Below are 11,730 nucleotides of genomic sequence, written 5' to 3'. Positions count from 1 at the left end.
CAATACCAATTCAACAAGAAGCAGTTTGGTGAACATGGAATGTTGATCGTAAAGAGAACTTTTCGTTTTTTTAAAAGGTACAAACTCCAGGGATTCTAGGGCTGCCTTGCTGATCCTGGAGGATGGCAGGGTTGGCAACGGTGGAGAGAGCAGACAGCACAGCACTGGAGGGGGGATCGGTTTTTAAGTCAGCCATAATATGCTAATATGCTGTGCATCCTAGCACATTATGGCCACTGCAGGGATGACCACTTTACTTCCGCTTTCAAATTAAGTCACCAATGGCTGTTTCCATTTCTCTGTCCTTAGAATATATGTAGTAAAAACATAAAAGGTCTCTAATGGCAGAGTGTTTCGTTTTATAAATATAAACTATTCATTTTCCCTCAGTTCCTGAAGCTGAGAGAATTTGTTCCCTATGCCTGCCTTGCTTTAAATTTGACCTAAAACCTGGTTTACATAAAACCCATTCCGTCTGGCTATGTACAACTGATCATAAGAATGGCAAAATGCTTACCTATAAATCAGGTTTAATTGCCTCCAGCAGCCCACTTCTTTTTGGCCACAGCCAGTCAGTACCTCCAGCTTACATACCCCGTTTCCCCGAAAATAAGACCTAGTACTATTTGTGGGATTTGCTAAAATAAGACCTAGTTGTGACCATTCCCAGGGGGAACTTGAAGAGCCGTAGGAGAGGCAGGAGAGAATCAGCGGCGCTAACGAAGCCAGCGCTAGAGGAAGCGAGGCGGCACCGGAGGGAGCAGAGACGCATAAGCCGATGCCTCCTCTATAGCGCCGGCTCCTGTCACTGACTGAGTGATACCAAATGCACTCCGCCTGTGTGGAATCTATAGTGAAAGTGCGCTCCGCTCATTCTTGGCAGCAATTGGTTACCAAATTGCTCTTGGAAAGGTACAGCACTCTTGATTGCCCTGATCACCATATTTTTGTACATGAATACATGTGGACTTTTCTACATGAATAAGTGTGGATTGTTGTACAAAAAAAAATAAAAAAACCTAGTGTGGTTTTTTTTTTTAGCCCAAAAAATATAAGCCAGTTGCTTATTTTCGGGGAAACACAGTAGATTCCTCCCCATGCCATGGCTGCACTCAGGAAGTGCCCATTAATAAGTAGGCTTCTTTCTAACAGAGGGGCCTACTCATTATTAGGTAAGTGAGCACTTTTATTATAAACTTTAAATCAGCAGCAGCAAGGGGGTATGAAATAATCTTTTAGGTCTGCTTTCAAGTACATTGTGATTTACTGGGAGTCATCTTGTATCTCTGCACAGTTGTACCATGCTGAGGAGGCTGATGGGCTATGAAATGCTTCTAGTTTTTTTTTATTCTTTTACTACCTGTGTATGAGCAAGTGTGTGAGATTAATGTGCAAGGTAAACTTAACTACTTGACATCCTTCACAAAAGATGATGCAACATTTAGAATATTGAAGAAGTTTATGGGTATTTCTTAACTACCCTGCATGCTCTAGAGCAATGGTTCCCAAGCTTAGTGATACCAGGGTCTGGTAAATTCTTTTAAAACCTTCAATGTCTTAACAGTAAAAAATAATGTAAAAAAAGTTTATACTTGTACAATAAAAATATGAATTTGCATACTTTTCTTGTATGAATATAAAAACTTTGTATTCACCTGCCTAGTGCCTGCTACGTATGTCTATTAATCTACCTTGCAGTCATGTAATCATTATATGTCTGCAAATTAGATCAATAAACATGCATAGCAGGCAGGTGACACATCTGACCTGCTGCAGATAACTTCCCATGATAAGAACATGCCAGTGACAGTCAGAAGGATCAGACGGCTGGTTCCCTGGTACAGCCCTATGTTTACATACACATAGAATGGGGGAATATGGAAGGGCAGGGACAGTGGTGAACACTTGAATTAGGATGTTGTAGCCACATGCTGCATGCATCTACATCTCCAGGACATATTGATTAAACCATGGCATATGTGGGCGCTGTAGAATCCTATACCTATGTAGTGTTGGGTATATGTCATATATTGTAGTTTGCCAGTCACACATGCTGCTGGCCTTTGCAACAGGATGGCACTGAGCTGCCACAGACAGAGGGGATATGGACTCCTGACAGTCCAACATTCATCTCATTCTAAGGACAGCATGAGAGTGAACACACACTGCCAGCTTTATGGCCGATAGAGGGGGAGAAGGTCGGGGTTGCAGTTAGGGGAGTTCTTGAAGCGGGCCACTGTTCAGTGGCTGAGAACCACTTCTGTAGAGCACAAGCACCAGGAGCATGTTAGCATTGGAAAGACTGCCATTTCTTAAAAAGGATGCCACAAAATTGTAACTTACATATTATACTTGCATACCCTGGAATCGAATGGTCATACTGTTAGGGCAGCGCATTCATTTTGAATGGGCTGCCAATACATGCAGCAAACAAAAAAAGAATCCCTGCTCAATTTTTTCAAAGCAGCACACTATAATACGTGCCTTGTGCATCATAATGTGCTGCAAATCTGGTTCTTTGTCACCAACTGTTCTTGTGCATTGGGATGCTATTATAAATAAATGGCGGAAATGGCCATTACTGTTAGACATAAGTGTGAAGCCAGCCTTAATGTAAACCTACAACCTCGAACATTTAGTAAGTAGTAGTGATTACGCAGAGCTTGTATAGGACTGAGCACATAAATGACTAATTTGTAATGCTACATTGAGCAAAACTATAATGCACTATAATAATTATTTTCATATAATGACAGTAGTCATGTCCAAGATCTCATGGCGCAGATACTGAAAATGTAACTGCAGCCACCCTTTAGTCAAAGGCAGTAGCAGGATAGGACATTATCTTAACTAAAACAAGACCAAGCAAGACACCTATTAAGGAAAGTATATTTTCATGCGTTACTGGAGAAAAGGTGTTTATTTCTTTCATGGCCATAAACAAGCAAAAATTTGCTTGTAAAAAACTCAGTTAAGTAAAATGGTTTCAATCCCATTTAAAATATACTGTATGTATAAAGTTATAAATTTGTGTACCCTTTTTTTTTACAGTACTAAAATATTCTGGTTTCCAAGGTATCACTAAATAGATTTGTAGATAATTATTTTCAGTTGTGGAAACCGACACAAATATCTTCTATGCTAATGCAACAAATGCTATGAGTCATTTATTATAAATTGTTTTCTATATATGTGATATAATCCACATATGGGAAAAACTGTTTGCACAGTTTTGAAATATGCAACTAGTGATTACAGATTACAAGTAAAATAAGCATGTCCCAATGTATCTGTATATACATGAAAAAACTCACATGTTTAGCATGCAAGACTGAATGCTACAACAGTTTATATCCTTTCTGTCTGAAAGGCTACTCAGTGTAAACATTACCGATAGCATTCTCTATATTGGCAGGTTCACAAATAGACGTAAATAAATATTAAACCCCTGTATAGACAAGACCCGACATGACACAAAATGGGCACTTGGAACACCCCAGCCATGAATGAAACCCATCAAGGTTACAAACAAGTCATCAGTCAGGCTAGAGATGTAGAGTAATCTGGATCATGTTCATATGATTCTGGTCTGATATAAGGCTGCAGTTTCAGTCTTTTGATGTGGCACTAACCAAATAAGACATACGATAGCACATACTTTCACCATTTTCTGTGATTAACAGTATAAAAACAAACCTGCGCTGATGAGAAGTGCCATAAAATAAGTTGAAGTAGAACTGTAGCCATTTAAGATTTGATGTACAGTGTGCACTAGGGCCGACATTGCATAAATCTCGGTGGATTATCCATACAAATACAGAAATAATTGTATTCCATACAGGAAGTTCAGGTTACATTAATGCCCAGGTGGTCACTATAACAGGAAGTAAAAGGAATCCTTCCTAACAGGGAAACAAATAGCAATAAAAAAATCTTGACAGAGGATGTAACCATATTTTTTTTTTAAGCCAAGGAAAAATTATGACATACACTGCCAGCACCTGGCATATGTCAGAAATGCTGTGTTGATCTATCTCAACCCCATGAGGAGAGACTAGGGTGCTAATCTAGGATTCACGGCACTATCAAACCATATTCAGTTTTCTTACAAGGAGCTCTGTTTAAAATGACATGTGTGCTTGTCATTACCAGATAAAGGGCATGAAGTATGATCACATTAATAGAAAATAAAAAAAATAAAAAATATTTGCCCATCTTAACCCTTTTGTGACCAGAGGTAATTGATGTTTAGATACACAGACTAAAACTTGCTCAACAGTTCACCAGAGAACTTTGACCAATTTGCTTAATTTTTATGTACAGTTAATAAACATCCTGCTAAGTATTCTTTTGTAGGCTCAGAAATACAAAAATATCAACATAAAAAAGTTGTTGTTTTTTAATACTGGAATTGTATGTTACCATTACAGTAATAAAAAGAGGCACAGTGCAATATGTACCATCTTCTTGTGGCCTCGAAAAAGAGCTGTATTAGGGGAACGCACTAATTCCTTCTTTAAGGCTTTGCATACAAGATCTTAGCGTGTGCTTGTGTTTCTTCCATACTTGGTTCTATTTACAGCTGGGAACCAGAAGAGAGCTAGGACGTCTTGTAGAGTTTATAAAATAGCATAACCAAGAGTTTTAAATTAATTCCAGATGCAAGTCAGAAAAACAGTACTGACTTAAGAAGCCAGTGAACACAAACATGCCTACATATTGTGGAGAACAACTAACCCTTCCTTCTGCAGTAACTCCTTACAGAGAGCTTACTGTCAGATCCATTAGGAAAGGATCAACGCCACCAGTTGATACTTCTGACCAAATCAGAGGGTATTAAGAAGGCATGAAGCCTGAAAACATGTATTCAGTTATCGAATATCATGCATCAATACAATATATATATTTATTATAAAAAGGGATAACCCTAGATACGCTGTATGGCCAAAGGTTTGTGGACAAAGGACCATCACACCTGCTTATATGATCAAATGTCTATAGGCACTAAATGGAGTTCAGTTGTTTCCAGGGAGGGGTAGTGTTAAAGCTAGAACATACAAAACATTTTAGACAATTGTGTGCTTTCAGCCTTGTGGCAACAGTTTGGGGAAGGCCTTTCTGTTGTAGCACGATTATTCTCCTGTGCACAGCCAGGTCTGTAAGACATTGCTAGATGAGTTTTCTAGGAGGAACTTGCAAAGCCCTGACCTCAACCCTACTGAAGACCTTTGGGATGAATTGTACCTGTACTGCCCTCCATCAGTGCCCAACCTCACAAATGTGGTTTAGAGTGAATGGGCACAAATTCCCACAGACACTCTTTTTGGAAAGCATTTTCAAAACAGTGGAAGCTGTTATAGCCTTGGACAAGGGGGTTGTATTAAATACTCCATATTCATACCAATGATTTTGGAATGGGATAACAAACAAGCGCATAAAAAAAAGGTGTGATGGTCTGGTGTCCATCCTTTGGCCATATAGTGTAATTAGCGATGCAGCAGACTACGTTGTACATAGTAATGGAGAGATGGTTCAGAAGATGCTAAATAATGAATGTTTTTGACAGTTTAAACAAAAACACTTGATTCCGATTTCCACTAATCCCTTTGTGTGGCCAGCTTTAAAAAGTCCAACTTTTGTATCAAACTTTCTGACTTTACTCTAGGTTTGGATCTATTCTACTAAAAATACAAAAAGGCCCTGCTGACATTTTTTTATTCATTCCAAAACAGGTTTTTAATGATACCTATGTAACTACATAACAGGATAAGTATAAATGTGATTGGTGTTTTATTTAATAGATGCAACGAAGGGAAACAGTATGTTAAACAGACAACAGATGGGTATAGTTTTGTGTTATGAATAAACCTTCTCACCATGTGTTGGTATACAACCACATAGTATATCAGTGTATACTTGATATAACATGAAATCTGTGTGCTTTTTTTAAGAAGCCTATTTTTATTTAGCTAAATGAAAGCCTGCGATGTATAATGAAATCTAGATGATGACTTGAAAAATGAACAAAAAACAGTAATGCTGGCTACTTTTCATATCAAACAGTAACAGTTTTGTAGAACTTTCTTGCCTATACATTCATTTTAAAATTGTCTATACGTTCATTTTAAATTGCCTGCATATTGTAGGAAGACCTTTTCAGCAAGTTTTGTGACCTCTAAGAAAAGACTCGGTTTCCCAGCGGCACCTTTGGACTGGATGTGAATTGTGCAATTTATTAGTGATGTGTTCAGTCTTGACTATATTGCTCTGAATCCTATAGCATCTAAGCCATCCTAAAAAGAAATAGAATTAGTTCTAGTGGGAACAATAAGAAAATATAATGGGCTTCTTTTATCAGACAAAGCTAATGTGTGGTGTTAGAAGAAACCAGACTATATTTTTTCCTGTGCAGGTTTTAAAATAAAAGGAAGACTCTGGATGGGAAACAGACACTTCAACTTTCAGACATAGTGTTGAACAAACCCAAGCTGGAGCATGAAAATACAAAACCTGCTTTACTCATCGTTATGCAGCAAAGCAAAATAAGTGTCAGGAACTGGTGTTAGGCCATGTCATTTTATGGGAACAGAGCTCCTTTGGTGCCTCAATTAACGTGCGTGTGGTTTTACTGAATAAGACATAAAATGACGGCCAGTATAACAGTGTTGACAACATTCAAGTTTTGATGTCATTGTATAGAAATATGGACGAATACATTCTGGAAACAGCTAAATAAATACAATTTACAAGCACATGAATTCACAACAAACATTTCATTGTGTTTCTTTTGCCAAACCTGATGGACTTAAACAATACAGTAACCGAGATAAAGCTTTGGTAGGTCACATTAACTGTACACCAAGCAAAGATATGCACAACAGAGATCCACAGGACTAACAGAACGATTGTTGATGTTTGTTTCCTACATGGAATATCCACCTTTAATGGTTCATCTCCTCACAGCCGTCACTTAAAGAAATCCATTTATGCAACTTTAAGGCAACATATGAATGTAAGCATGCCGAAAAGTGGTTCAAATAAACAGTCTACAAAGCAATGTAGTAATAAAGAAATAAATCCACTTAAAAGGCATTTTCTAGTCCCTATAGGAAGTTTGTTCACACAGGCATGGGTGTTCATCTTGACAAGATAACCCGTTCTAGAGCACATAGTATGTGGTCCCAGTTTTTACAAAAAATTGCAAATAGTGTCACTGCAAAAAAAGTGCAAAAGATGTGGAAACGGCTCCTCATCATTGGTGCTGTGAACTTTGCGATAGTTGACACACAAACCAGAACAACAGTGATTAAGGCCACAAGTATGTTTATACATTTGCCCAAGAGTACTTTGGCATTCACAGATTCAGACTGCACAGCTAACTGTTCTTGCTGGTGCAGCTCCAGTTTGGAGACACGCGTCTGGCAGGATTCCAAAGCTTCCTGTTAAAGAGAATGAAAATAAAAATGCAGTTAATATAAACCAGATTAGCATGTTATCTTTATGCTACATCTATGCTGCAGATGCTGAAGTAGGCTATGGACACTAGACACATGTGAAATTGGGAAAATCACCACAAACACAGCCAAGCACTTGTTCTTAAGCCAGTATGGCACTATGACTTATCGCTCATTTACATCTTTGTGGTGTGTCGCATTAAAAGGGCAATGTCACCTTTTTAGAAAAAAAGAACAAATGCACACTTCATAAAAAGAAAAAAATGCTCAATTATTATTATTTGCATAGGAGCCAGTAAAGCAGCACAGTAAGTCGAGGGTACAATGCTCTGGCTTCTGCAGACCCTTCCCCCTGTCCATGTCTGTACCAAGCTACGGACATTCAGTGACATAGATGGGAGCAAGAGTGAAAATACTACAAGTGCATTGAGGTGAGGAAAAATCTTCCAATGGGGACAAACATTTTGGTGACAACTAAGATTACAAATTCTCCTCGCTATGGGGAGATTTTTCTCTCCCTGTCTTTTGCATCTCCAAGACAAGTAGTTAGGGCAAACATCCCCAGCAAGACAGAGACAAAAGGGAAGTTATTTAACTATTTTCCCAAACACAGGGTACAATGTGGTGGGTACTGGCTCTTTCAAAAGCCTGGCAGATGTCTCCCTGCTAGCTGTTCCCCACTCATCTGTGGTCAGCCATATGAAAATCAGGCCTTAAAAAATCAACTAAAATAATGTATCGGGGGTAGGCAAACTTGGCACTCCAGCTGTGTTATATTATAGGACTTGTGGTTTTAATTGAGTAAAAGGCCCCCCCACCTAAGGGTCTTGGGGAAAAAGCTGAGCTCAGTTCTTCACTTTCAGTATGGTTTACTTCATACTACAACATAGCTTTCTAATGTATGGAGTCCATGTGCTAAAGTACTCATAGGTTTATATTAAACTAGGAAAATACTGGGGGCTTCTGTCACATGGACTATTTAAATGTAGCATATAATAAATCGATTCCTAAAAAGGTGAGGTTACTTATAGTGAAAACCTTGCTTTTCTGCACCATTATTGGTCCTTGTGGCTGCCCATCACACTAAAGAACCAACAGGAAGCACTGGAAGGAGGTAGGCATGTGTGTATGTATCCAACGTCTTTATTAATTAAAAGGAGAACTATGGGGGTCAGTGTTTTTCCCCATAGTTCTCCTTAGGGTAACTGGAGGACACAAACTAGCGTCCTCCCGTTACCCTAAGCTCAGTATACCGCGAGCTACAGCTCGCGGTATACTGAGACGCCGGAGCGGATCCCGACGTAGATGACGGGATCCGCCCAGCTGCGTGAGTGACAGCTGGCTCTGCCTATCTAGAGGCAGAGCCAGAAGTACCCGCCCCCTCCCCCAGGCAGCGCTGGCAGATCGGAGCGGGGAGAGGGGAATCCAGCCCTCCCCCTGTCACGGCAGAGAGAGGTGAGGTGAGCGAACCTGGTTTGTGTTCGCTCACCTCCCGATCTACTGAGCCGACCTGTGACAGTCTCATTGTCACAGGTCGGCTAGAACTATGAGGTGAGTGGAAATCACTCATGTCATAGTTCTCCTTTAAGAGTGTGTGTGTGCGACTCAATCTGAATTCTGAGGGTTAACAAAATATTTTAGCTTACACAAATCCATGTTGCCGCCATCAGCCCACCTGCTATCGAGGTTTAGTTACAAGTTAGCATCCGACTGCCAATTACCTGTATATCCCTGGACCTTTCATAAGCCTGATAAGCAACCTTTTCTTCAATGCTCGCCAGATCCTGTTTTAAATTTGTGGTCTCGTGCTGGTGGAGGTCAGTCAGATCATTGAGCTGGTCTTCAAGTCTTTCATACCTATGAAAGATAAAATGGGAGGTCAAGAAAATGCTAGAATTCATGTTCCTTCGGATTAAGAATGTTATTTCCGAAGCTTATAATAAGATGTGGGCGACCAGTTGCACAGCTGAAGTATTACATTTCTTTCTAAACAAACTAGGTCATTGCTTCAGACAGGGCACTGCATGGATCCATTCCCAGACACTTATGGATCAAACACTGACTAGAATGTTCTACCTAAAATTCTTAACTCCTAAGAAAAATGTACACCAAGTAAGAAATCTTATCTACCCAATTATTTTTTCTCTTTAGTGGTTGACTCAAAATATGGTTCTGGCTGTTTTCAAAAACATGTTTACTCTGCATTTGGGAAATAAATCTCATAAAAATAGCTAATCCTGAACCGAAACACAGATTTGCCGCGCTACCACTTTTAGTTATAAAACCCTATAAGGGGAATTTATCAAAACTGGAGCAGCTGTGCATGGCGACCAAATCTTTTTCATTTTCAAACCTTAACTGAACAATTAAAGAAGCTGATTGGTTGCCATTGTTATTATTATATAGGATTTATATATATATCGCCAGTTTGCACAGCACTTGACGACTCCAGTTTTGTTTTCAATATTTCTTTATTGAAGTCAGGTTATGCAATAGACATATGGTATAAACAACTTACAGGTGAGGGAAACATCAACAGTCAGTAGTTCAAATGTCAGGGCTCCAGTTTTGATAAATTTCCCCCTCTATGTTTTTGCAAACAAACATTAAGGGTTCGTTCGCACCATAGGCAGTGCGTTCCGTTCTGAATCGGACCGGAACGCACTGCTTGCATTGCGGCCGGCTCACTTTTTTGCCGGGCTGGAGGGGGCGTGGCGGGCCATTGAAGTAAATGGCGCCGTAGCCACCCCCTGTGGCCGCAATGCGATCGCCCGCACGGGATCGCAGAGCACATTGTGCCTCCAGTGCCGTCTGATCTTTAACTCTTGCAGTGGGGCTACCCCTGTACTGCAAGGGTTAAGTGCTCGTTTTGGAGTCTCCTCCCCCCCGCTGTCTAAGATCCAGTAAATCATTGTTTTCTATACACTGTACAGGATATATGAGGATGCCGAAGGACATTCCATTGCTGCTGCATAGGAGGGTACAGGCTGGAGGCTGGCTGCACAGTGACCGCTCACCTCTCTCCCTTTCCACTGGCTGTGGAATGTCCCCTGACGTACATCCAATGCAAGTCAATGGATTTGTATTAAGCGTGAGGACATCAGCAGGGCTTAGACTGCCGGGCAGAGGAGGCTGCGGTGCCGCTGTAACAGCCAGGCATCAAGGATCGGATAAGTATATCTTTTTTTACTTTAGACCCTAGATCAAAATGAGCACGTAGCCCTTGCAGTGCAGGGGTAGACCCACTGCAAGGGTTAGATTGTAATTTGACCAAAGTTTGTCTTTAAAAAGGTTGACCAGTTCATTTGAAAGACTCTATACACTGGTACAAAGTAAATTCAGACTGTACGTCAACCCTGCAAACACAACCAAAAGGTCTTTTAATTATTAAAAAGGCAGAGTACATTTTTGCTGCATTGAACTTCTGTATACTGACCAGCATTCCCATGCAAGCTCTTGTTTAACATTACATCTATCTCAATACGCATATTCATTCAAGTAGGTATACGTTACATAAAACTTTTTGCATGCAAAATTTTTGCACTTAGCCATAAAAGCTTTGGACCATTACAGTTAAGCTAAACCATCTTCAGCTCTCCTGACCTGCATGTTCTACACTACGAACTTTTCTGACTACAGCGATGCACTGAATGTCCTGGAACCTGTCATGAAAAACTGATTAAGGAAAATCTGTCTTCATGGTTTAATACAGTTAGTTAAAAGAAGTGATGACTATGTTCAAACATTAATCATCTCTATGATGACTAGGATCGAAATAAATCATAATGCTTCTCTTTCATTCTCTGAACAAGCGTTTCATATAATGTTAAAACTATTGTTAGATTAGGAAAACTTTTATTAAAAAGAAAAAAATCGTAATAACATATTACAGTTTCAAAGACAGCAGGGAGATAAGATCCAATATTAGGTACTGACAACCATATATTGAAATGGAACTCCTGCCAATGTCTTTTTTTTTTTTGGAAAGTGAGCATGGTTACTTTTTTGCAATAGTCACCAGGACAAGTGTTTTTCTTTTTTTTTTTTTTTTTTGTGGGGTGAGGTGGTGGTGGTGTGGTGTGGTGGTGACAACATTTCCCTCTTTCCCCCCAGTTGGGATAGAGACTGTAAAACCTGACAGTTTCTTTTCCTCCCCCGGAGAACAATCCTTTAAAAGCTATGTTGTGTTAAGTGGTTAGGTTATTAAACTGTGTTCTTGCTGGGGAGATTCACATGCTCTTATCTGTCCATTGCCACTGGTACAAAATGTGATGGG

At 39.8% G+C, this 11,730-nt stretch overlaps 1 protein-coding gene across 1 annotated transcript in view; it reads right to left on the bottom strand.

The window, feature by feature from the left end:
* Positions 1-6,645: 6,645 nt before the first annotated feature.
* The window catches only part of TMCC3 (transmembrane and coiled-coil domain family 3), a 69,077-nt gene continuing 63,992 nt past the window's right edge, over positions 6,646-11,730 (bottom strand). The window contains exons 3-4 of the mRNA XM_018572295.1: positions 9,176-9,311; positions 6,646-7,439 (exon numbers count right to left, since the gene is read on the bottom strand). Coding sequence (XP_018427797.1) covers positions 7,137-7,439; positions 9,176-9,311 — 439 coding nt within the window. The 3' untranslated portion in view covers positions 6,646-7,136. The remainder of the gene's footprint in view (positions 7,440-9,175; positions 9,312-11,730) is intronic.

The sequence above is a fragment of the Nanorana parkeri genome, unplaced genomic scaffold, assembly GCF_000935625.1.
Source record: "Nanorana parkeri isolate BGI_ZX_2015 unplaced genomic scaffold, ASM93562v1 scaffold1989, whole genome shotgun sequence".
NCBI classification, from domain to species: domain Eukaryota; kingdom Metazoa; phylum Chordata; class Amphibia; order Anura; family Dicroglossidae; genus Nanorana; species Nanorana parkeri.
The sequence above is the reverse complement of the archived record's forward strand: the minus strand, read 5'-3'. Positions and strand labels throughout refer to the sequence as shown.